The sequence below is a fragment of the Elephas maximus genome, chromosome 18 (genome assembly GCF_024166365.1).
Source record: "Elephas maximus indicus isolate mEleMax1 chromosome 18, mEleMax1 primary haplotype, whole genome shotgun sequence".
NCBI lineage: Eukaryota > Metazoa > Chordata > Mammalia > Proboscidea > Elephantidae > Elephas > Elephas maximus.
Window position 1 is genome coordinate 81,615,943 of NC_064836.1, and position 27,923 is coordinate 81,643,865.

At 41.5% G+C, this 27,923-nt stretch overlaps 1 protein-coding gene across 1 annotated transcript in view; it reads right to left on the minus strand.

Moving 5' to 3' along the window:
* The window catches only part of MORC1 (MORC family CW-type zinc finger 1), a 212,637-nt gene that overhangs the window by 13,524 nt on the left and 171,190 nt on the right, over window positions 1–27,923 (minus strand). The window contains exons 22-24 of the mRNA XM_049857885.1: window positions 15,684–15,830; window positions 8,412–8,499; window positions 6,138–6,191 (exon numbers count right to left, since the gene is read on the minus strand). Coding sequence (XP_049713842.1) covers window positions 6,138–6,191; window positions 8,412–8,499; window positions 15,684–15,830 — 289 coding nt within the window. The remainder of the gene's footprint in view (window positions 1–6,137; window positions 6,192–8,411; window positions 8,500–15,683; window positions 15,831–27,923) is intronic.

Genomic DNA, 27,923 nt, shown 5'->3' on the forward strand with positions numbered 1-27,923 from the left:
AGGAATCAGACTCTGAAATCCTTGACCTGGCTTTACCTATTTCTTACTTTTTCTCCTAAATTATAAGCCTTATTCTACTAGCTTGCTGTTCTTCCAGGAATATATCAAGCTTATCCCCGCCTCAGGCCCTGTGCTCTTGTTTTTTGTTTGGTACACCCTGCCCCAGATCTGCACAAGGCTCACTCCTTGCCTTAGGTCTGTGTTAAAAGGTCACCTCCTCAGATATTCCGGGCCTATCTTACCTGAAACAGCCCCCACCTCTACCCCCTCCCACACCATCACCGTCTATGCACAATTATTTAATGGCGCATGTCATTATATATTTATCTGTGTTTGTTATATATATATATATATTTTAACTCAAAGCCAGGGAGTGGCATCCCCCAGGGCCTACAGGTACAGTGTGGTAAACAATTCAACTCAGCTGGAACAAAGACAGGTTCACAGGTAGTTCAGATACCACTGTACACAGTTCATCATTTTCCAAACTCTAGCATTTTACAACTTGTGCCATCTTAAACAAAAATAGCCAGGAAACACTCGAAACAGCAACAAAAACAAAGCACAAACCATTGAGGTGATGTGAACAGGCATATGTGCACCTACGTTCACTGCTGCATTATTCACAAAAGCACAAAAATGGAAACTACCTAAATGTGCTTCAGTGGATAAATGGAGAAGCGAAATGTGGAACATACATACAATGGTATACTACGCGACCATAAAGAACAATAAGGAGTCCACGAAATATAGCATGGGTGGATCTGGAGGACATAATGCTGAGTGAAATAAGCCAATCACACAGGGACAAAATTGCAAGATCCCACTTTCATAAGAAGATAAGAATATATACATATATACATATACACAGAGACTGATGTTCACTGGTGGTTATCAGGGATGGGGGTGGGGGAATCACTCTGTAGATCATTATTTTTTGTAATGGGAAAAGCAGCACAGAAGGTGGGTGTAATGAGCACAGCTTGACCAAAGTAAATGATGCCACTAAGAAGTGCACAAGAGAAATGGATATTTGTGCTAAAGAATATGACATACGTAGTTTGGCAAAGCCACCAACAATAACCAAAAAATGGGTGTATGGGCACATATGTAGTTGTGTAGGCATATATGTCTACTAGTAGGTAGAGGTGAGTACATATATGTGTACAGATAGAAGCCTCTATACGTATGTGTACACACAGATATGTGTGTGCCTGTATATATATTCACAGAGGACACAGTTACAGATACTTCTCAGACGTATCCAAACACCTTGCAAGAATGGTTTTCTAAGTTTGAAGGCTTAGGACCTTAGTCTCATGGAACAACTGAGTCAATTGGCATAATATAGTTCACAAAGTTCCTGTTCTGCATCCTAGTGAGGTAAGTAGCTTCTGGGGTCTTACAAGCTTGCGAGCAGCCATCTGAGATACAATTATTGGTCTCTACTTTTTACTCATCAGGAACAAAAGAGAGAGAAGTCTCACAGAAGAAACTATTCTACAGGGCTATCATGGATTGAACTGTGTCCCCCCAAAATATCTGTCAACTTGGCCAGGCCATGATTCCCAGTATTGTATGATCGTCCACCATTTTGTCATCTGATGTGATTTTCCTGTGTTATAAATGCTATCTCTACGATGTTGATGAGATGGGATTAGTGGCTATTACGTTAATGAGGCAGGACTCAAACAAGATCAGATTGTGTCTTAAGCCAATCTCTTTAGAGATATAAAAGAGATATGAGTAGGGAGACCTCATACCACCTAGAAAGTAGTACTGGGAGAACAGCGCATACTTTGGACCTGGGTTCCCTGCACTGAGAAGCATCTAGTCCAGGGGAAGATTGATAACAAGGACCTTCCTCTAGAACCGACAAAGAGAGAACACTTTCGCCTGGAGCTGATGCCCTGAATTTGAACTACTAACTTACTTGACTGTGAGAGAATAAATTTCTGTTTTTAAGCTATCCACCTGTGGTACTTCTGTTATAATAGCACTAGATAACGAAGACAAGGGCTAATAGTCTACACAAGCTACAGCCTCATCTACCCCGCGACAAGAAGAACTAGATGGTGCTCGGCTACCACTACTGACTGTTCTGGTCAAGGCCACAATAGATGGACCATGATAGAATGGAAGAAAAATGCAGAACAGAACTCAAATTCTTAAGTCCAGATTTACTAGATCATTTGAGACTAGAGAACTCCCTGGCACTACTGGCCTGAGATACTCTTTAAGCCTTGAACTGAAACTATCCCGAGGTCACGTTTTAGTGAAATAACAGATTGGCACACAAAATAAAGGGTATTATTTGTGGCTATGATGGTAAATTAAAAAAAAAATCTATATGAGACCAAAAGGTCAACAATTAGTCTAAAGCAAAGACAAGAAGAAAAGGGGGCAGGGAAACTACAGTAATCGAAACAAAACAACTAGGACACAAAAAGAATGTTGACACATTGTGGAAAATGTTACTAATGTTGCTGAACAATTTCTGTAGAAATTGTCAAACAGGAACCTAATTTGCAGTGTAAACTTTCCACCAAAAACACAATAGAATATTAGTAAAAAATAAATCTTTGTATAACCTCCAAAAAAACCCACACACACATACAAACCAAACCAAATCAAATCAAAAAAAAAAAAAAAAGAGATAAATATGAAAAACAACATTGTTTGGAAAAACAACAGTACTGCTCATCAGCAAAAACACTACTGATACACCTGGATGGATGTTACAGACAATATGTGGAGTGGAAAAAGGCAATTGCAAAGTATAATTCAATTTATGTAACATCCTTGAAATGACGAACCTGTAGAGACGGAATACAGATGAGCGGTTTCCAGAGGCTAGGGGTAGGTCTGACCATAAAGGGGTGGCACAAGGGAGATCCTTGTGGTGATGGGAGTTCTGTATCTTGATTTCAGCGGTGGTGTACAGATCTACACATGCAATAAAACGACATAGAACTGTATCTTACCAACTTCAATGTCCTGATTTTGATTTTGTACTATACTTAGGTAAAACGTAAGCGTGGGGGAAACTGGGCGATTGGTACGCAGAACCTCTCTGTAATATTTTTGCAACTACTGGTGAATATACAACTGTTTCAAACTAAAAAGCTGGGGAAAAAAAAAACCCAACATTGTTAAAACAGTGTTACACTGGGAATCTTTACACAGCTCACTACATGCAAAGCCAACGTCAAAACAGTGTTACACTGGGAATCTTTACACAGCTCACTACAGGCACAGCCAACATTGTTAAAACAATGTTACACTGAGAATCTTTACACAGCTCACTACAGGCAAAGCCAACGTTGTTAAAACAGTGTTACACTGGGAATCTTTACACAGCTCACCACAGGCAAAGCCAACGTTGTTAAAACAGTGTTACACTGGGAATCTTTACACAGCTCACTACATGCAAAGATAACGTTGTTAAAACAGTGTTACGTTGGGAATCTTTACACAGCTCACTACAGGCACAGCCAACATTGTTAAAACAGTGTTACACTGGTAATCTTTACACAGCTCACTACAGGCAAAGCCAACATTGTTAAAACAGTGTTACACTGGGAATCTTTACACAGCTCACCACAGGCAAAGCCAACGTTGTTAAAACAGTGTTACATTGGGAATCTTTACACAGCTCACCACAGGCAAAGCCATACTCAGTCTCTCAAAGTTCAACGTTTTCTAACTAACTACATTTCCCTTGAGCACTATCTGCCAGTTTCCTGATTTATTCTTCTGCTCTCCTCAGGGTCCCATCTTCAGGAGGTTTCTATAAAAAGTAGCAATTTTGACAATTTTCAAAACTCCATGAAAAAGGACTTCTGCTTGTATTAACGTTTTAATTAAGGTAAACAGAGAACTGTGCCAAGATGAGAGGCTTAGTTCTGCTGGCTAAACCTGCTCTTGTAGAGGTATTTGTGGCGGATCAAAAACGGAATTCTTCCCAAACTCCATTAATTCCGAATGGAATTAGGATTTGAAACAGGATATTCAACTGAGATTTTAGTTTTCTGCTTTGAATTCAAACTCATTGACTAGCAGCTTTGGAGCTCCAGAATCCTAACAACTGTGCACAAAATAGGGGAGGCTATAGATTTTGTACTATATAAACGGGGTGTGCATGTGTGTGTTTATGTGGGCAGAACCACACGGAAACAATGACCTTCGATTTAATGCGCACATATTAAGACCCAGATGCATTCAAAGGCACTGACTGGATGCTGCTGGAATGCAAAGATTGATGAGAGTATTCCTAACCTTAAAAATATTGTAATCTAGCTAGAGCGAAAATAAAATACAAAGCAGAAAATTTAATTAATGATAGAGTTTTAATTTTTTCTCAGAACACATATAGGTCAAGATTAATTTGACATTGGCAGGCTGAAGAAGGCTTCATGGAGAAGACAGCATTTCCCAGGTTCTAAATAAGATGGGTAGGATTTCAAGGGGCCAACTCTAGACTAAAAAAAAAAGTGGATAAAAAGATTCTAAGGGACAGAACGGGCAAAGGACAGCACAAGAGGCAGGGACATCTAGGTAGGTCTGAACAACTCTGGGAGGCTCATTTTGGGTAGAACAGGTGGCTTGTTAGAGCAAATAAAAGATGATGATCGGGGTCAGCAGGGGCAGCAAGGCTCTCATGAGTCATCTTGATATCATATAATAGTACTTATGAAAGCCACTACCACTGCTGTCGTCAGAATGAACTGAGGGGACGAAATGAGTCTGCAACTTACCTAGGGTCCTCCTATACTTTGATGTGGCTCTCATTATTAAAAGTACACACCTTAAAGCAAGTGATATAGATTTGTCTCCTAAATGGATTTCAAGAAAAGATATGAACAGTTTTTACAACTATCCACCTAAAGCTGCCAATCATTCAGAAAGTTCTTGAGACCAGGGTATTTTCTTTGTTAGGGCAAGTCATGATTCAAATTGTTCCATGCGTTGCTGCAATATCTCAGTTTGAACAGGAACTCATGATCTCTTGACGGTCTTGACAAGATTGTCTAGTGTTAGGTCTTTTGGGAATTTACTTCACCATTCTATTCCAACTATAAAGCAAAGATATACCTTGTTACACACAAAAGAGTACAACGCCGGGGGTGCCAGTCACTTCCTATTTATTATAGATTTGTATGCTATTGTGACAATTCTCAAGCAGATGGCTGTAAGGTTCTTGAAGAAGATGTTAGTATATACGGCAATGATGGAATTGGCACAGGTTTGAGAAAGTACATGTAAAGTGGTAACAAAGATCTAACGTCTCAGTATGAATTCTGGTACCATGAAAATTTCTAGGGTGTTGTGACCTCTATGCTGAGTCTGAAAACCTCAGTGGCCATCCTGACTCCAACACTAATTCCCTGTGTCAACCTGGCCAAGTTCACATCTTGGAGCCTCATTTCCCTTGAGTTGGAAATAAGGACATTGAGAACATACAACATTTTGATATATGTCTCCAGTAGAACTGAAGGCCATTACAAGTTCTTCTTTTTACAGGAAATCTCAAGGAACTAGGTACACAGTATAATTTAAAGACTGTAAAGAAAAAAAAATCTACGCAGAGAGAGATAGAGGGAAAAAAAGTTGTAAAAAAATACACTAAAATACTAATAGTAGTGATCTTGTACTGGTTTGGGACTATAGATGAATTTGTTTGAATTCCTTTTACTTTCTTGTATTGGCATAATTACTTTTATAATGGAAAAGGCATAAACTTAAAAAACTGTTGATAGCATACGAAAAAGCAACACAGAGAGATCAAACCTTCTGAAACAATTTACAGCTTAATCTACAAATGATTTCTGGTTTAGTCCAGTATCTCAAGGATTCAGTAAATCTAATGCTTAAAGACTTAAAATGTCATGTTTCTTGTTCAAAATATAGTCTTATTCCAGGTGTTTCATATGCTTTATGTTATAGAAACATTTGCATTTTAAAATTCAAAAAGATGTTGCTTTATGGCACTTGATATGTTATACATTAGTCTAAGTCTTGATAAGTGAATGCAGATTTGATTTCCTTCCAACCTAACATTTGGCAATGCACGTTATTTCTTCTCTGGAACACAGGATCATTTGGAATATAAATGACTACACTGAAAGGACGCTTACCTGGTTGAAACACAGTTTCAGCTTTTTGTTCGTCTGCTCTGGGCACTGCTCCAGCTGTATTGGTAAATGATAATAGATGAGGACATTAACTTTTAGAGAATGAGATGTCTGTAACAGAGTTATAACATTCAAGTATTTGGTGTAAAAAAGCATCAACTGCTGAGCGAAATTAGTCAGAGGCAAAAGGACAAATATTGTATAAGACCACTATTATAAGATCTTGAGAAATAGTAAAAACTGAGAAGAACACATACTTTTGTGGTTACGAGGGGGGAGGGAGGGAGGGTGGGAGAGGGTTTTTTACTGATTAGTTAGTAGATAAGAACTGCTTCAGGTGAAGGGAAGGACAATACTGAATACATGGAAGGTCAGCTCAACTGGACTGGACCAAAAGCAAATAAGTTTCCGGGATAAACTGAATGCTTCAAAGGGCAGCGGAGCAAGGGCGGGATTTTGGGGACCATGATTTAAGGGGACTTCTAAGTCAATTGGCAAAATAATTCTATTATGAAAACATTCTGCACCCCACTTTGAAATGTGGCATCTGGGGTCTTAAATGCTAACAAGCGGCCATCTAAGATGCATCAATTGGTCTCAACCCACCTGGATCAAAGGAGAATGAAGAACACCAAGGTCACACGATAACTAAGAGCCCAAGAGACAGAAAGGGCCACATGAACCAGAGACCTACATCATCCTGAGACCAGAAGAACTAGTTGGTGCCCGGCCACAATTGACGACTGCCCTGACAGGGAGCACAACAGAGAACCCCTGAGGGAACAGGAGATCAGTGGGATGCAGACCCCAAATTCTCATAAAAAGACCAGACTTAATGGTCTGACTGAGACTAGAGGAATCCTGGCGGTCATGGTCCCCAAACTTTCTGTTGGCACAGGACAGGAACCATTCCCAAAGACAACTCATCAGACAGGACAGGGACTGGACAGTGGGTAGGACAGAGATGCTGATGAAGAGTGAGCTATTTGTATCAGGTGGACACTTGAGACTGTGTTGGCATCTCCTGTCTGGAGGGGGGATGAGAGGATAGAGAGAGTTGGAAGCTGGCAAAATTGTCACGGAAGGAGAGACTGGAAGGGCTGACCCATTAGGGGGAGAGCAAGTGGGAGTACGGAGTAAGGTGTATATAAACTTGTATGTGACAGTCTGACTTGATTTGTAAACGTTCACTTGAAGCTCAATAAAAGTTAAAAAAAAAAAAAAAAAGCGTCAACAACCTAGAAGCAGCCAACATTGTTACAGTGGGTCTTTTCAGCCTGGGTCTAGCTAAATTAATTAACTAAATCATACATTTCCTCATCCCAAAAAGGATTAAGGCAGCTTAACTAAATATAACATGGATAATAAATTCTAAAGATGAAAAAAAAATCAATCTAAGAAAAATTAAATAGCAAAGTATTAAACACTCAAGGGTAGATGTCAAGAAGGCAGTTTGGATCTGAATTTCTAGGAAGGCAATGCCAGAGAAACAAACTGGGGAGTCACTGGCATATGGGGTAGTGTTCAAAGCCGCAGGCTACAGGAGGTCACCTAGAAACAGCACATAAGAGAGACAAGAAAGCGGTCCAGGAATGAGCTCTCAGACCAGCCAACAGGAGGAACAGATATGGAGGGAAGCAAAACAGTGAGAAGAGTGTGGTATCAAGGAAGCTGTGCAAAGAAAGTGCTCCAAGAAGGGGAAAGTGATCAACTGGTTGAAGGTTTCTAAGAGGTCAGGGAAGATAAGAAGTGACTACTGAATCTGTCAGCACTGCGGTCATCAGTGATCCCGGCAGGAGCAGTCCCAGGTAACCATTAACACATCAGCACAGTGGTGCTGAGGAGCCCACCTGTTGCAGCAATGTGAGCAGTGGCCCTGGCCACAGGACTGCACACCTCACTCAGCAGGTGCTCTAGGCACCTAACGTGGCCGCCCCACCCACTCCTCACCTCAACTCCTCCTAAAGATGACGGAAGAAGTGTATCTAGGAAACAGAAAGTCTATTTTTGGCAGGGGGAAATAAGTCAGGTACTGTACTCTGTTTCTTTTGATCTTTGCAACTGACTTTTCTCAATCCATAAGATCTTCTCCAACCATATTTAACCCTTGATTTTTACACAATAGTATCGAATGCAGCTTCAATTCTGAATTATCAAATCTTCCTTCACTTAAGCCATTCTAAGTCCTCTTAATCACACACTTTATGTTTTTATTTCACCGAAGATTAAATTCATGCTATTTGCTCATCCCCTCAGAGTCCAAAAAAGTCAGCTTACCTCAGAACTTGCTAGAGGCTCCTCCACACATGCATGGTTAAATTCTGATGGTAGCTGATACTCGGGGAAAAAAAACAGGAGAATCTCCCTAGGAACACAAGCACAGCAGAACTGGGGGCATACCAGGACAGCAGACACAGCACTCACCTGTTAGAACTGGCGCCATCCCCTGGGCGTTAAACATCCTGGCAAAGACGAACAATCGTGTCCCCTAACTATTTTGTTTTTACCATTGGCATTAAAGTGTTCTTCAGAAAGCAGAGACTGGGGAGGGAGGTGGGTGTGGCCGCAAAAGGGCAATGGGAGGGATCCTGGTGGTAACAAACCTATTCCGTAGCTCAACTGTATCAATGTCAAGATCCTGACTGTGATACTGTGCTATATATAGTTTTGCAAAGTTGTTACATTTGGGAGAAGCCAAATAAAGGATAAATGAGGCAGCTCTGTGTTATTTCTTACAACTTGGTGTGAATCTATAATAATCTCAAAATTTAAAGTTTGAAGCAAGTCAGCTGCCTAGCCTGGACTCCCAGTGCCCAGCGATCCATAACCACGCAGTGCGGTGAAGCCCTGCACCTGCCTGCCTGTACTCTTCTGCAGAAGCCCTCCGCAGAGAACCCAGCACCGCAAAATTCCCGGGTAACACTTAGGCTGACTACGGGCTTACTTTCTTCCCTAAGAAAACCTGAGCTTAACCCTCCGGAGTTATTCCTTTTATCAGGCTCTATGGGACAACTCTACTATACAAGGATGCTGCTCTTTTCAAACATTGGTGGCCATTGCTCTGACGGGTGCTTTATTTTGCCAAAACAGCAGTGCGCCACCTTCTCTAGTGTGACAGCTTCCTCTGGGATCAATCATCTAGATGACACATATTCCATTCCTGTGAGAATCTGAAATCTAGAAATGTACAGCCACCACACCTGACATGTGTACAGAGTGCTTTTATGCCGAAGTGCCCCAAGAGCCTCATGCACAATTTCTGAGGGATTTACAAAACGGTTTCAATCGTAAAATACTGTGGCGTGCCAGAGATGAAATCGCTCTCCCTTATACAGTTTACATTCATAGCCTTTTCAGTACATTATGGCATTTTATTGGTATTAATATTCATTTATAATTTCAAAGAGATTCAAATCAAAAAGTTAAAAATTCTCAGCACTATACTAATACCACACATATCCATATACATGATATTTGTACACTGCTGAGTAGGGCTCCTTGAATCCTTACTAAAGCATAGCCTTTGCCCTCTGGCACTTACAGAGCCTCACATGGAGCCTCCATGCCGGGAACTCAATACATTCTTACTGCCCTGAGTTCAGCCTGTTGGGGAATACAGATGAGAAAGTAGGCTATCATAATACAGAGCGAGAAATGCTAGGAGGAGAACGAGGATGGAGCACCATGCGTGCCCAGAGGAAGGGCCCTAACCCATAACTGGGGAGCCCCCAAAGAAAGAATAGGACTTAGCCAGGCGTGGGGGACATGTGGAAATGAAAAGGGAGTGTTCCAAGCCAACTGCACTACACATGGAGGAGTTGAGTACTTTTCTATGGCACGGAGCCCCTGGGTCAGATTCAACTGTCCTTTATAATGTACTGGAAATGTGCCAACCACTGCTGTATGCTCTATATACATAGCTTCACTCTTTGATTGAGGAGTTGTTTCTATTTAAATCCTCTCTGGTTTCCTGATTATTAAGGACTCTGCCCACAAACTCCATCCCCACCATCAAACCAATGCAGGTTCCCTGAAGCCTCCTTGTGTCTCTCTCCCTCCAGGACCCCTGTATTCAGCCTTCTACTGACTCCTTCTTAGAATTCTACTAAATAGTTTCTCCCTCAAGAATTCTGTACCACAGGCTGAATAAAGTGGGAAACATATTATCTCAGCTTCTTGCATTTTCCAAACACAAGCACACAGACCTCTTCCTCCTCCTGCAAAATTAATTCAGGAAAACTGCTGATGATAGCAGAACTCATAAACTTAGGGTCTGACTATAGGAGTTAAAGAATTCTTTAAAAAATTCCTTCAGTCATTGTGTTGAATCCCTCTCCTCAACAGTTTTCTTCAATGATGCCTTCTTTTGCTCCCGAGTGTGTATATTATCAAACCTCTCTCCTCCCTGAAACTCTAGATTTCCTTTAGGATGGACAAAATGATCCCATAAGCTCTGAAGGACCCTTAAAGTGGGTGGGCCAGGATGTATTCAGGGCAGAACTATAGGAATAAACCACTGACTCCAGTGGACACTGAGCATGCTGGGGAGTCCACTGAACCAGATGCTGCCACTTCAATGGGACTCTTGTTCCGTCTAGGAACAGTCCTTCCTTGCAGCATATATTCACACTTCTACCCCCTCCGCCCCCAGACTTGACAATAAAATTGAGATTTTGTCTTTGTTTAACATGGTCTATCTTCTCAAGAGCTCAAAAATGAAACATCCTGAACATCTTCCTGGAGAGCTGTAGTGGTTCCGTGGTAGAATTCTCAGGCTCTGTGAAGGAGATCCTGTTTGATTCTTGGCCAGTGCACCTCAAGCATCTTCTAGTGGAGATGTGTGTGTGTTGCTATGACACTGAACAGGTCTCAGCAGAGCTTCGAGACTACAAGGAACTAGGAAGAAAGGCTTGGTGATCTACTTCTGAAAATCTGCAAATGAAATACAACAGTCCAATCCACAACTTATCATGGGGACGGTGCAGGACTGGGCAGCATTTGTTCCATTTTGTATGGGTCACCACGAGTCAGAGGCTGACTCGGTGGCACCTAACACCACCACCAATCTTCCAGAGCTCTTATCTGTATCCATGCTACAGGTCCCTGCCATGGTACCCACATAAATTGATTCCTTTATGACTCATGTCCGTCTCTGAAAGCTTGAATTGAAAGCTTGTAGAGTTCAGCTAGATTAGCTAAAAACTAAGTAAACACTGTCTCTATAAATGATGGCCAAGTTTTGCATAGTTCCAGCTAAGGGCAAAAACGTTCCTTTTTACTCTATTTCACTGAGAAAAATCTCTCTCTTACTTCAGTTATCATAACTTCACTGGTTCTAAACAAGGGCTGGGTCACAGAGAGGCACCTGGACACCCAGCTATTCTTTTTCAACAGTAACAGAGTTAGCTAGCTTAGCAGTGGCTGAAGAGAAGAGCAAGTCTCCTACTTGAGGTAAACTGAAACTTTCTTCTTCAACCCACTGAAAAAGAAAGACTAGGATAAAATGGAAATGGCAGGACCCTGCTAAAACCAGGAATCAGATAACACTTTCTGACCGCAATTTTGGTGGCCTGGCAACAACCTGCAAAAAGTGACTCTTTTTAAAATTTATTTTTAGTATTTTTTTATTTAAGACAACACGAAGCACATATTGACTTTTGTAGGGTTGAAATCTGCTGCCTGCTTTATTTTGAAGTTTACGTATACAATATTAAGCTGGACATAAAAGGTTAAGAGCCTGGACTACAAGGCCAGGATTATTTGAATCCTGTCAGAATTCAAACCCCAATTCTACCACTGAAAGTTATATAATGCTAGGCAAACTACTTAACCACGATGTGCCGCTCAGTTTTCTCACCTGTAAAAGGAGGATAATAAAAATATCTACTCATAGGATTGCTGTAGGGCTTATGTGAGTTACTGCATGCAAAGCCCTTAGGCCAGTGCCGGGCACATAGTAACTGTATCCAAAACCAAGCCTGTTGCCTATAGGACAGCGTAGGAGCCCCACGGAGTTCCCAAGGAGTGCCTAGTAGATTCAAACTGCCAACCTCTTGGTTAGCAGCCAGAGCACTTAATCACTAGCCCTCCAGGGTTTCCAATAAGTGCTTAGTAAATATCTATTATTATTACTAAAAATGATTTAAAATTTGATACCATTCCAATATACGGACCATCTAAACAAGTTTATTAGGTTGGACCTAGGCTTAGATTAACAAAACTTAACAACACAACTTAACAACTTAACACAACTCAACAACTTAGCACAACTCAGTCTCACTCCATTATTTGAAAACATTACAACATCTGGCAATACTACTCAGTACTTTTTACATTAAAAACCCAGTAAGCCTTTTGATTTAATTAAAAAGTAAGTATTCTTTCAACATCTACTAATACATGTTTCACATGATGCAGAAAGTCTCATCTATTTTTAAAGGAGGATTTGGGGATTAAACTAATACACATGAAATTAAAAAAACAAACATGACAGGAATATGCTAAGCTAAACATAATCAGGTGGTGAAAATTGACAGTAAAAACTACTATCTTTTTATTATTTTACTCAGTTAGCATTAATTAAACAGAGGTGTCTGACCCTACTGTGGCAATTAAAAAGGGATAAAGATTATGTAATATCCAAAGTGAACCAATTGGAGGGAATAATCTATACATTTAAAAGGTTTTTAACTAATCTATTATGCGATGACCAAGGAAAATACGGTGAGAGCAATTCTGAGTGTAAAGAACATTGTGCTCTCCCCATTACACGCAGCTAGCCACGATCTTTGTGCTTTGAAGTTACTATGGTCTAGTTAACACAAGGAATAACATCTGGACCAGATAGGATAGTGCAGGGTAGAAAACAATACATAACAAAGACAAGCAATCTATTTTCACTGGTGAAATGCGAGAAAACATACTACATGTTGCTAAAGGCAAAAGAGAAAATTGCTTAAAATGAAGATCTCATTTTGTTCCAGTTAAAGCCTCGTGTTCTGTTCAATTCTTTTCCACTGAATATTTTTTTACAAAACAATCACCACAGAAAATTTAAGGTGGTACAGAAAAGAGCTGATAGATTAGCACATTCGGATTTGAGAGCGATGAAAACAGCGTGAGTTCAAGCACTGAAGATGCTACATGTTTATTAGGAAGACGGTTTGTGGGAAATTTTAATCTTCTTTTGATGCCTAATCATGGAAGTGGGTGCACTTTAAAGCCTCAGTACCCTCAAACGGATGGACCCTTTCTTGATCACATGTAACATATCACAATCAATAGAAATGTTACCTTTAGATGCAGAACAAAAATAGCCAGGTAAAAATAAGGGAAATGAGAAATTTGAAAAAGAAAGTTTACCTAACTGGGAAAGACTAGTAAATTCTGTACAGCACCCAGACAGGTCTCTGCAGGCCTCATCAGTGTTCAGAGAAGGAAACACGTAAATCCAGTCCTGGCCTTTGTAGCTATGCACTTTCTGTGTGACCCTGTGCCACTTAGTGTCTCTAAATTGTGGTTTCCTAATCCATAAAGTAAAGATAAAAATAATACCAATCTCATAAGTTTGTGGGAGTGAGGAAATAATGCATATGAAGCACTTACTGGGAAGAATGCTTAACTTTTAACAGTCAAAATGATAGCTATTATTATCCAGAAGGCTTGATTCACTTGAAGCAATGTCCCAGTCATTGGAAACAAGGTCTTAGTGGTGATATCTAGACATTTTTAATGATATTCACACTTTTATTTAGATGTATACAGGCACCAGGTAACCATTTGCATCAGAGTTCATTCCAACTCACAGTGACCCCATGTGTGTCAGAGTAAAACTGTGTTCCATAGGGTTTTCAATGGCTGATTTTTTCAGAAGTAGATTGCCAGGCCTTTCTTCTGAGGTGCATCTGGGTGGACATGAATTTCCCACCTTTTGGTTACCAGCGGAGCACATTACACATTTGTACCACCCATCTGTACCAGGAACATTATATATATAGACACGTGCATACATAATTAACACATATTGCCACGCCTTAGTGACTTGCTGGAATCATAGAACTAGTAAGTAACACACTGGGGTTCAAATTTAGGTCTACCCAACTTTAAAGCTAATGACCTTAAATATTACTTCTGGACAAATACTGACAGAGGGTAAGAAACTAGTTGGAGGGTCCCATTCTTCATGGACATTCACCCAGATCACTGAACAAGCGGCCTTCTTCTACTTCATGACATCTGTACAACACTGGGGTCTGGGCTGCTTCTGTCCCATTCTGGCCCATCAACCCTGGGACTATGACAGATTTGGTGGTCAGAGCTTGGTGTTCTGGAGTCCACCTTCATTTCTCAGTCTATGACTTATCTCTGGATCATTAGAATCGCTAGTAAAAATAGGTTCTGATGCAAAGTCCAAGGTGGGTCTACCTGCGTACAACCGAGAGCACTTCCTCCTTTCTCCAGAGGAAAGACTCAGTGGGACTTCTATGCCCAGGAAGCCTCTGTGCGTGGGGGCTGCCACACAGGGTTCTATAAAGCTCAGGGCGGCTGCGCATTGTGTTCATGTCTTGCAGTGGTTGGCTGTCTCCTTTCACAAACAGGACCAAAGCCTGGGGCACAAGTGGAGGCTGCAGCCCCTGCATACATGTCCCATCTCCACCATCCACGTGTTGTTCTCTTTCTTCCTACCTGATCCTGATTCCTTCTTGCCAACTCTCTTCTTCAGGAATATTTTGTTAATCACTGCCCTGAGGGAAAATACTCTTCAGGCTAGGCCATGCTGTGTGTTCTCTCTGGCTCTGAGCCTCACCCCATACAGGGTCCTCATGGTCTCCAAATCCTAACAGGACAGACTGGCTGCACTAACCAGCAGTGGTGCTGCTCCATCGCCTGACACAACGCCAATTTCAGAACAAGTTAGACTGGCTGCACTAACTAGCAGTGCTGCTGCCCCATCGCCTGACATGACACCGATTTCAGAGCGCTCTTCCGTAGGAACCCAAAGAACCCTGTTATCGCTGGCCCTATCTGGAAAGACTCTGAATCCTGCACTTTGCCTCTTTCCTATTTCCATCCTTTAAAGCACCCTACCATCACTGGTCTTATCTGCAAAGACTCCAAATCCTGTACTCTGCCTCCTTCCTGTTTCCACCCTCTAAGAACTGGGCTGAGACATCTAAACTCCTAAAATAACCACACCCATAAAGGTTAATCTTCTATACTGAACAAGACTATAGAACTCATTTTCCCTCAATAAGTTCATTATCTAAAACTACAAAAAGATTTTTAAAACCTACGAGTCTTTGTGAGGCAAAAAAAAGTAACAATAAGGATTCTTCATTGCATGGAGGAGAGGACCCCATCCACTGTGCTGCTGTGGACAGGCTCCAACAACAGGCCGTTACAGCACCTGCAGTTCTGTTTCAAGAGGCACTGAGCCCACGACAATATCTCAGTCGGCGTAGTTAGGAGACAATAGGGAAAAATTCATATGTTGTCACTGCTTAGAAAGTTCAACAGAACGTGTGGAAATATGTTAGTAAATATCTTTACCTTAAATTAGACATCAGTTTTCTCGCTGTTTCCTTCACGAATGTATTTTGAAAAGACTCTGTCATAGAAGAAGCAACTTCATAATCGCCATTCCCAGAAACCCTAGCTCTGTGTCCAGAACTTGCATTTACATCTTCCATTGTCACACTGGGCAAAAACAAGCAGTGGTTTATTATTCCAAAGTAGGGATCACATTAGATACTAATAAATTCAGAAACATTAATATACAACCAATGAAAGAAAAGAAACAAATCTAATGCTGAAATGATCATTTGTGTACCTGTACCCCTGACAAATTTTGTTTCCAAGGTTTTCAGGTAGCCACAATAAAGGTAACTGATGGTAATTTATTCTGGACAACGGTGATCGTGTACCACTTGCCTCTTACTCGTGAAGGAGGCTTTCAAACTAAAGCTCTAGTCTAGCCTGGGGCAAAGCATGTAGAGAAAGAAAACAAAAGAAGGGTGACAAAGTCAGTTTGGAGTCAAGATCTGGAGGAAGACGAGTACTCCAGGTGAAGTGTGGTGATGGTCAGGTGATGAGCTAGGGCTGTGCAAAGCAGAGGGGTGGGATGAGCTAGGAGCTGAGGTAGAGAGGTCAGGTCGTGGTCGTGGGGGAGAGAACTGGAGTTTATTCTAAGTAGACCAAGCATGGCCGGTCCAGGGTTTCATGCATGTGGGTGAGGCGATCTGATCCATTCTTTAAAGGGATAACTGGCATCTCTCTAAATGGGATCCAACAGACAACAGGAACTCAATAGACAGGAAATTCAGGGGGAAGTGAGTTTATGTTAATGGGATAGGAATAATTCGTAAAAGGAGACTGAGAATGGTTGCACAACTTGAAGGAGGTAATCGCTGTCACTGAACTGTACGTGTGGAAACTGTTGAATTGGTGCATGTTCTGCAACAACAATAAAATAAAATAAATTATTCAAAAAGATCCATAACCATATGTGCTTCTAAAGGCTGTGTGAGCCCCAGGCATACTGTTTCCTCCACTGAACAAATGGCTCCTTTATATCCACATGAGGTGTAATGCAATAATTAAAGACAATCGACAGCACTGGGTGGGATCTTGGTCATAAAACATAAAAAAAAGGGTAATTGGCTGAAGCATAGAAAATAACACATAGTAAACTCAAAAAAACCAAACCCACTGCCATTGAGTTGATTCTGACTCATAACAACGCTGCAGGACAGAGTAGAACTGCCCCATAGGGTTTCTAAGGAGGAGCTGTTGGACTCAAACTGCTGACCTTTTGGTTAGCAGCTGAGCTCTTAACCACTGCACCACCAGGGCTCCAATTAAAGAATACCGTGGTCATAAAATATAAAAAAAGGGTAACCGGCTGTAGCATGGAAAATAACTCACAGTAAGAAGGCACAGAATAGTGTAGTATGTTGATAATACCCAAAGTGTTCAGGGTTGTGGGAACAAAAAAGAATAAGGGGCTGGGGAAAATATGGGAGATGATGTTGGATAGGTGGTAGAAGTCAGATCATATAGGGCTTTGTTTCTCAAGTAATGAGATTTTTGTAGTCCTTTTTCACACTGGGCTTTCTAAGAACGTCCATAAATTAAGAATAGAGCTCTAGAGAGTTTTGTATGTTTATATCACACAAGCCTTTCAAAAACTGGATAATAGTTTATATCGGACGTACTTCTACCATCAATAGTTCTTTGGCATTAATTATACTGTCTAACTTCAGATGAGATATTTTAAGGTTAAGAACATTATATAAACTAATGCTTAATTGTCTGTTAAAGAATACTTGTACAATGTTTGAATGCTCATTAATTATACCTCTGTACTGAAATTTTATTAAGGAAGTCTTTTTTTTTAAATCTTTTTACCATTTTAGGAATGCTGGAAATGTATGCTGGGATTAGAGGTGGAGGGATAAATGCATACACTAGAGCACAGGCGGTTCTCTTCCTAAACTGGTTTTTCTTTGTCATATAATAATAGTGCCTACCTCGCAGAACTGTGCTAAGGATGAAACAAGATATATAGAGATGTTAGCTCAATGCCTAGTATTAAGAAGTGCTCAGTAAACTAAAAAGAAAAAAAAGAAGTTGCCCTTGAGTGGATGCCAACTCATGGTGACCCTGTGTGTGTCACAGCACAGCTGTGTTCCACAGGATTTTCAATGGCTGATTTATGAGAAGTACATTGCCAGGCCTTATTTCCAAGGTGCCTCTGGGTGGACTCGAACCTCCAGTCTTTTGGTCAGCAGCTGAGCGTGTTAACCACTTGCACCACCTAGGGAATCCGCTCAGTAAATAATATCTAATTATTGTTACTGTAGGTGGTTATTATTATGATTAACTTTATCATTACTTTCATTACTACTATATTTGACAAGGTCCTTCCATTAAGATGATTTTAGGTGAATTGTACTTCTAACATTTGTAATGTATTTATTATGCAGCAGCGATTTAAAAAAAACACAACCTCATAAAGATTTAAAACTAATGTATGAAATAATGCACGCCCACACACTTAAATTAATTTTAGCTGTATTTTAAGTCACTTTAGTAAATAACTCTGGGTGAATGCATTGACCATAAGAAGGTCTAGCTACAGATTTGGGAAAAAATCATATCATTCATTCAACCAACAAATATTATGAGTGCCAAGCGTAAGTCAGGGGTCATTCTGGACACTAGGGACACAGGGCAAGGAAGTCACAGGTCCTGCGCTCATGTAGTGAGCTGCCCTCTATGGAAAAATACAGAAAATAAGCAAGCTAGAATGTAAAATGGCAAAAGAAATAGATAAGTGAAAGATACTTTCAGACAGTAATAAGTCCTCGGGGAGGGGGGGGAAGGATAATTTAATAGTGTGGCTGGCTCAGAAATGGAATGGGCTACTTTAGATGGACTGGTTATGGTGGAACTCTGAGGCTAGATGTAAGAAGAAGGGAAGATAAGGTCCCTGTCCTTACCAAGCAATTACGCAATAGGAAGACAGGTTGGTATTTAAACAGACAGTATCCGCTGACCATCACAGGGACCCCCCCCCCAGGGTGGAAACACTGTTGGTATTGAACAAATAATTATTGAAACTGAACAAATTGTAATGCAATCTGATCATTTCAACAGTGTCTCTGTGAATACCTGATTTTTTCTGGGAGAATCAGGAGGACTCCAAAGAAAAGACCACTTGAACTAAGACTTGCAGATCGAAAGGGCATTAGGGTGATGCACAAATTGCAGAAGGCATTCATGCAAAGGAAGTAGTGTGGGCAAAGGGAAGGAATTATGTGATAAAACAGAACTACAAGTAATTTTTTATATTCCAAAAAGCAAAGGGAGCCCTGGTGGCACAGTAGTTAAATACTCAGCTGCTAACCAAAAAGGCTGGTAGTTCAAATCCACCAGCCACTCCTTAGAAACCCTATGGGGCAGTTCTACTCTATCCTATAGGGTGGCTATGAGTCAGAATCAACTCAATGGCAACAGGTTTTTTTAAAAAGCAAAGGGGAGGCTAAAGAAAGAGGCAGGAAGCAGATCATGAAGGTTTCATGCCATGCTAAAAAGGTTATAACTTAAAGGTGATGAAAGGCTATGAAACGTTTTTGAGTAGAAGACTGACATGATCAGAGTTGAATGTTAGAGGGACTACTTTGACAGCAAGTACAGGAAAATAAAAGACCTTTTTCTTCCTTGTCCTTAATCAATGTTCTCCTGTGTAGACAGCATGGGATTTGGATTCAGATAAACTACATGTAAGTGCCTTGAAAAAAGCTTAGGTAGGTGTCTTAGGCTGAGTTCTCTAGAGAAACAAAACCAGTAAAGTGTATAAATGTATATATGTATAGAGAGAGATTTATATCAAGGAAAGGCTCACACGGTTGTAGACACTGTAAAGTCCCAAGTCCCTAGGTCAGGAAAGAGGAGGCTTCTCCTGATTCATGTAGCTATAGGGCCTGGTGAACTCAAGATCAGCAGGCTGGAGGGTAGGGCTGTTCCTCACAGGCTGTGAAGATCAATGAATCCCAAGATCAACAGGCAAAACCACAGGAAAGCTGCTAGCTCATGTCCCAAGAACCGAGGTCAGACCAACAGGAGCCAGCTGCAGGATCCAGAATGGGCAGCTGCAGGATCCCCCAGCCCTGCCTGAACATCTGCCCACACTTGATATAGATCACATGCCCAAAGAAATTCCCCTTCAACGGATTGGCTACTCATAGCAGATTCCATCATGGGGGTGATCATGTATCAGATCTCAACAGGGAAGTGATCACAATATTAATTCGACTACCAAAGCACTAAGAATCATGGCCCAGCCAAGTTGACACACAATCTTAACCATCACAGTCTACCCCTTGTTAACCTGGCACCTGTACACATCTCCTTACACCATACATAATCTCTGAATAAAGATAATTATAAAGTCATACGTGAGCCTAATATGATACAACGAACACACAAAAAAAACAAAAATACAATAGCCATGTTTACATCTTATATAAGCGAAGAAAACAAAAATATTTGATGCACACATACAAAGCAGAAATACTCATAACAATTACAGTCCTCATTTCAGCAACTTGTCTTGTGGCCGTAACTGATATTTAGAACTACCTTCTTCCACCACCCATTGCCTTTACTCTCAGCAAGCACCTCAGCTGGTCGTGGTTCTTTGCCTGGTGGGGTGACCCAAACCTTTATTCTTAAAGGGTCTGGGCCATTAGGAGTCATGTCAGAATTGTAATTTTCCATTGACTTTAATCACAGAGTATGGCAGTATAACAGATGCCTTAAGGGACCTCCTGCATTCCAGACATATTCTTCTTTACTTCCATCATGTAATATCAATCTGATTTTCTCTTGGTAATCAGGATCAACCACACCAGCCAGTACGGTAACTCTCTTCTTTGCCTGTTGATCCAGAGGCATAAGGAGCCCAAAGTGACCAGGTGGCATTCTTAGTTTCCAGTTCAGTAGAATCAGTGATGTGTCTCCAAGTGGGAGCATTCCTCCCTTTGGAAGTAAGACCTCTAAACACACAGAGCATGAGGTTGTGGGCATGGGAAGCAAAAGTACTGCCAGTGGGTCACTAGGGGTAATAGTGAGTGGTGCCACTCCCATTTCCATCCCTTGATTCCTAGACCCATGAATTCTGGCTATGGGAGATACAGCACCATACATTGGATGCTGGTTTAGAGCATATACAGCCTCCTGAAGAACACTCCCCCAACCCTGCAAGGTACAGCTACCTAGGTGGCACTCTAATTGTGTCTTTAGGAGGCCATTCCATTGTTCTATAAAGCCAGCTGTTTCAGGATGATGGGGAACATGGTAAGTCCAGTGAATTCCATGACCATGGGCCCTCTGCCACACTTCATTTGCTTTGCAGTGAGTCCCTTAATCTGAGGAAATGCTGTGTGGGATACCATGACAGTGGATAAGGCATTCTGCAAGTCCATGGATGGTAGTTTTGGCAGAAATACTGCATGTAGGGAAGGCAAATCCATATCCAGAGTAACTGTCTATTCCAGTAAGAACAAAATGCTGCTCCTTCCATAATAGAAGTGGTCCAATGTAATCAACTTGCCACCAGGTTGCTGGCTGATCACCTCAAGAGATGGTGCCATATCAGGAACTTAGTGTTGGTCTCTGTTGTTGACAGATTGGGCACTCAGCAGTGGATGTAGCCAAGTCAGCCTTTGAGAGTGGAAGTCCATGTTACTGAGCCCATGCATAACCTCCATCCCTGTCACTATGGCCACTTAGTTCACGAGCCCACTGAGCAATGACAGGAGTACCTGGGGAAAATGGATGAGTGGTTCCACGGAATGCATCATCCTATCCACTTGATTGTTAAAATCATCCTCTGTTGAGGTCACCCTTTGGTAGGAATTCACATGAGACACAGATATCACTTCTTTGACCCATTCAGAGAGGTCTATCCACATACCTCTTTTCCATAAATCCTTGTCTCCAGTTTTCCATTCATGTTCCTTCCAAATCCCTGACCACCCAGACAAACCACTGGACACAGTCCGTGAATCAGTATACAGTCACACATCTGCCCATTTCTCCTTCCAAGCAAAGTGAACAACCAGGTGCACTGCTCGAAGTTCTGCTCATTAGGAGGATTTCCCTTCACTACCATTCTTCAGGGAGATCCCAGAAAGGGTCTGTAGTGCTGCTGGTGCTGTCCATTTTTGAGTGGTGCCTGCATATCATGCAGAACCATCTGTAAACCAGGCACTAGTTTTCTCTTCTTCAGTTAACTGGTCATAAGAAACTCCCCATGAGACCATAGCTGCAGACTGGGAGATGAAAGGTAATGTGACAGGAGTGGAGACCATGGGCATTTGGGCTACCTCCTCATACAACTTACTTGTGCCTTCAGGACCTGCTTGGGCCCAACCTCTATATGCCACTTCCATTTAATGATGGAGTGCTCCTGTGCATGTCCAACTTTATGGCTCTGTGGGTCAGACGATACCAAGTTAATGATGGGCAGCTCAGGCTGCATGGTGGCTTGGTGGCCCATGGTTAAGTGTTCAGTCTGTACAAAGGCCCAGTAACAAGCCAAAAGCTGTTTCTCAAAAGAAGAGTAGTTACCTGCAGACGAGGGCGGGGCTTTGCTCCAAAATCCTAAGGGTCTGTGCTGTGATTAACCAATAGGGGTCTGCCAAAGATTCCAAACAGCATCTCTATCTGCCACTGACACTTCAAGCACCATGTGATCAGCTGGATCATATGGTCTAAGTGACAGAGCAGTTTGCACAGCAGCCTGAACCTGTTACAGAGGCTTCTCTTGTTCTGGGCCCCGCTCAGAACTAGCAGCTTTTCAAGTCACTTGATAAATAGGCCAGAGTAGCACGCTCAAATAAGGAATATGCTGCCTCCAAAATCTAAAGAGGACCATTAGGCATTATGCCTCCTTTTTGGTTGTGGAAGGAGCCAGATGCAGTAACTTTTCCTTCACTTTAGAAGGAGCATCTTGAGATGTCCCATACCACTAGACACCTAGAAATTTCACTGAGGTGGAAGGTGCTTGAATTTTTGTGGGATTAATTTCCCACCCTCTAGCACACAAATGTTTTACCCATAAGTCAGACTCATTGACACTTCTTACTTACTAGGTCTAATCTACATACTGTCATCAATGTACTGGACCAGTGTGTCTTCTTTTGGAAGGGAAAGGTGATCAAGGGACCTGCAGACTAACTTATGACATAGGGGTGGAGAGTTGATGTAGCTCTGAGGTAGGCAACTGAAGATGTATTTTTGGCCTTGCCAGCTAAAGGCAAACTGCTTCTGATTGTCCTTTGAAATAGGTATGAAGAAAAGGGCATAAGTCAGATCAATAGCTGCATACCAGGTACCAGGAGATGTATTAATTTGCTCAAATAATGAGACTACATCTAGAACAGCAGGAGCAATTAGAATCATTACCTGGTTAAGTTTTTAATAATCCACTGTCATTCTCCAAGATCCATCTGTTTTTTGCACAGGCCAAATAGGCGAGTTGAATGGGGATGTAGTGGGAATCACCACCCCTGCATCCTTCAAGTCCTGATAGTAGCAGTAATCTCTGCAATCCCTCCAGGAATGCAGTATTGCTTTTGGTTTACTATTTTCCTAGGTAATGGAAGTTCTAATGGCTTCCACTTGGCTTTTCCGACCATAATAGCCTTTACCCCACTTGTCAGGGATCCAATATGGGGGTTGTGCCAGTTGCTGGGCATGTCTATTCCAATTATGCATTCTGGAACTGGGGAAATCACTACAGGATGGGCTTGGGGACCCACTGGACCTACTGTGAGACTGGCATAAGACTGCATTAATAACCTGACTTCCATATGCCCCTACTTTGACTGGTGGGCCACAGTGATATTTTGGGTCTCCTGGTATTAGTGTCAGTTCACAGCCAGTATCTAGTAATCCTAGAAAAGTCTGATTATTTTCTTTTCCCCATTGAAGAGTCACTCTCATAAAAGGCAGTAGATTCCTTTGGGGAAGGCTGGGGGAAAGATTAACAGAATAAGTTTTTGGCAGTGCACTGGGGTCCTTCCTCAAGGGGACCCAACCTCCCCTTTATTCGAAGGGTTGTAGGTCTGCAAACTTGCTCAAGTCTGGAAGTTGATTGATGGGCTGTGACTTTCTATTCTGGCAATTTGAGTTAGACTGCTGCTCATGTGACCTAGAATTCATCTGCTTGTACAGATCAAGTAAATATTTATTAGATTTACTATCTATTTCACTCCTAGGGACACCATGACTAAGTAGTCAATGCCGTAAGTCCATGAGTCATGCTATTGTGATTACTGTTTTGATTCTGCTGTTCATTAGGGTAACCACACCACCTTGTATTTGTTGATTGGGTGCCGCCACTTGGCCCCTACCACCATGGGGTCCCATCAGCCCCAATGTAATCAGGTGTCTTAATGCAGTTAGGGCAGTTCCCACTGTCAAATCTGACTTACATAAAATAGCAATCACAACAGTCTTCAAGGATGCTGGGGCTTCTTTCACAAATTTGTTCCTCACTGTTGTGGTAAAAGGTGTGTCCTCTGGGCACTCCATGTGTGGGTCTATGGATCTAACCTGAGAAATCTATTCTAGATGCCAATTTCCCTAAGCCTTTGGATACCTTCTTCAACAGTATACCAAGGCAGGTCTGGTACTCCAACTTGATTTAGTGTAGGCCACCATATAATCTATGCTTCAGCAACCCAACGAAATAAACTATTAGACCCTTTCCTAACTTCTCCAGCTGAAACATTCAATGAACAATCTGTCCCTAGTAGACTCATATCAATAAACTGAGATTGATCCATCTTTATGTTCCTTGCACCATTATCCCACACTCTTAGCAGCCATTTCCACACATATTTCCCAGGTATCTGTTTGTACATATTAGAAAAGTCAAGCAGTTCTTTCGGAGTGTAGCATACCTCCTTCAGGGTTACACTTTGTACTTCGCCTCTTGGGGCTCACTTGGACTTAAGTCTAGTTATAGGCCTAGAAGCCAAAATCGGTGGGGAAATGTTTTGAGAACGTTCAGCATTGTCATGTAAAGCATCTGCCTCTGGCGATTTTCCAGGCAATGACTCAACAAAGGTGTTTTAGATGCAGCTGGGTTAATCTCATTAGATTGGAGTGGAGGGGCTAATGGTTCTGTTGGCAGAAGTAATTCAATGGAATTTAGGAGCTCAGTGTCTCTAGCTTCCTCATTATCTGTCAATATGTCCACATCCAAGGTCTCAGGATCCCAGTTCTTTTCAATCAATGCCCTCACATTAACTTCAGACATCTCTCAATATTGTCAGTGGAGCTGGTGTTGTAATTCAGCCACTCTTACAATAAGACTCTGGGTTTGGTTTTTGGCAATGTCAGCTCTCTTACTACAAGAAATAAGGTTTTCTTTCAAGGCACAAGTGGAAACTTTGAGGTTGTTTATGTGGCGCTTGAGCTTTGACTCTGAAGCCCTGAGCCCATCTCTTTCTTTCACCAGTTTGCCTAGCAAAAGTAGGACCAACCAACCGGCTTCCTTACGCTTCTCATTATGACAAAATTGTAGAAAGGTATCATCTATGCAATCACCCAGAGCATTGTCTTTTACCAATACCTATTTTATTGGCAGTGATATTTTGCATATTTGAACTGCCACCTCATGCCATGGGTTAGCAGTGCCTTCTTTACTACTGGAAGAGACATCAACATCTTTAGACTAACCAGACCTGAGAATCAATTCAGAAAATACATCTTTACAATTCTGTTTCTCTAGAACCACTCTCGGTACCAAATGTCTTAGACTGGGTTCTCTAGAGAAGCAAAACGTATAAATATATACATATATACAGAGATTTATACCAAGGAAAATGGCTCATGCAGATATTAGAGGCTGTAATGTCCCAAGTCTGTGGGTCAGGAAAGAGGCTTCTGATTCTCATAGCCACAGCATCTGGTGAACCCAAGATCAGCAGGTCAGAGAGTTGGGCTGTTGCTCACATGCTATGAAGATCGATGAATCCCATGATCAGCAGGCTAAACCAAAGGTAAGCTTTTAGCAAAGGTCCCGTGAACTGGAAGTCAGAGGAACAGGAGCCAGCTTGTCATGGATTGAATTGTGTCCCCCCAAAATATCTGTGAACTTGGCTAGGTCATGATTCCCCATATTTTATGACTGTCTATCATTTTGTCATCTGATGTGATTTCATTATGTGTTAGAAATCCTATCACTATGATGTTGATAAGATGGATTAGTGGAAATTATATTGAAGAGATCTACAAGATGCTTTTGAGATATAAAAGAGAGAAGTGAGCAGAGAGACAGGGGGTCTCATACCACCAAGAAAGCAGCGCCGAGAGCAGAGCATGCCCTTGGGACCCAGGGTTCCTGTGGGGAGAAGCTCCTAGTCCAGAAGACTGATGAGAAGGACCTTCCTCCAGAGCTGACAGAGAAAGCCCTCCCCTGGTGTTGATGCCCTGAATTTGAACTTCTAGCCTATTATTCTGTGATAAAATAAATTTCTCTTTGTTAAAGCCATCCATATGCGGTATTTCTGTTATACTAGCACTAGATGATTAAGATACAGCTTCAGGATCCAGAATGAGCAAAAGCTCCCTGAGCCCTATCTGAACGTTTGCTCATACTTGACGGAGGCCATATGCCCAAGGAAACTCCCCTTCAACTGCTTGGCTACTCACAGCAGATCCCATCACAGGGGTGATGATGTATCACATCTCAGAAAGAAAGTGATCACAAGATTATGCGATTGCCAAAACACTGAGAATCATGGCCCAGCCAAATGGACACAATCTTAGCCATCACAGTAGGTTTGTAGTTGAGTGGAGATAAGAATTTGCTACCTTGAAAATATATTTCTATTGGGTATCCCCACCAATTGTCTGTCAGTTTGTTTTACTGTGATGGCTTGTATGTTGCCGTGATGCTGGATACTATGCCGTCGGTATTCAAATACCAGCAGGGTCACCCATGGTGGACAGATTTATGCGGTGCTTCCAGACTAAGGAAGACTAGGAAGAAGGACCTGGTGATTTACTTCTGAAAAAAGTGGCCACTGAAAACCTTATGAATAGCAGTGAAACACTGTCTGATGTAGTGCTGGAAGATGAGCTCCTCAGGATGGAAGGCACTCAAAATACAACCACAGAAGAGCTGTCTCCTCAAAGCGGAGTTGATCTTAATGACATGGATGGAGTCAAGCTTTTGAGACCTTCATCTGCTGATGCAGCATGACTCAAAATGAGAAAAAAAGCTATAAACATCATTAATAATTGGAACATGGAATGTACGAAGTATAAATCTAAGAAACATGGAAATTGTCAAAAATGAAATGGAATGCATAAAGATCAATGCCCTAGCTATTAGTTAGCTGCAATGGACTGGTATCGGCCATTGTGAATAGGACAATCATGTGGTCTCCTATGCCAGGAATGCCAAATTGAAGGGTAACAGTATCAAATTCATTGTCAAAAAGAACATTTCAAGATCTATCCCAAAGTAAAATGCTGTCCGTGATAGGCTAATACCCATATGCCTAGAAAGAAGATGAGTTAATATGACTATTTACACAGCAACCACTAATGTCAAAGATGAAGAAATGGAAGATTTTTACCAACTACTACAGTCTGAAACTGATCAAATGCGCAATCAAGGTGCATTGATAATTATTGGCAATTGGAATACAAAAGTTGGAAACAAAGAAGGATCTGTTCTTGGAAAATATGGCCTTGGTGATAGAAATGATGCCAGAGATCCCACGAGGGAGTTTTGTAAGACCAAGAACTTATTCATTGCAAGTGCTTCTTTTCAGCAACATAAACTGAGACTATACACATGGACCTCGCCAGATGGAATGCTCAGGAATCAAAGTGACTACATTTGTGGAAAGAGATGATGGAAAAGTTCGACATCATCAATCAGAACAAGGCCAAGGGTGGATTATGGAACATTCCATTAATTGCTCATATGCAAGTTCAAGTTGAAGCTGAAGAAAAATAAAACAAGTTCATGAGAGTCAAAGAACAGCCTTGAGTATATCCCACCTGAATTCAGAGACCATTTTAAGAACAGATTTGGCTCACAGAACACTAATGGCCAAACATCAGATGAGTTGTGGGATGACATCAAGCACATCATAAATGAAGAAAGCAAAAGGTCATTTAAAAGATAGCAAATAAAGAAAAGAACAAAATGGATGTCAGAAGAGACTCTGAAAGTTGTTCTTCAGTGTAGAGTAGCTA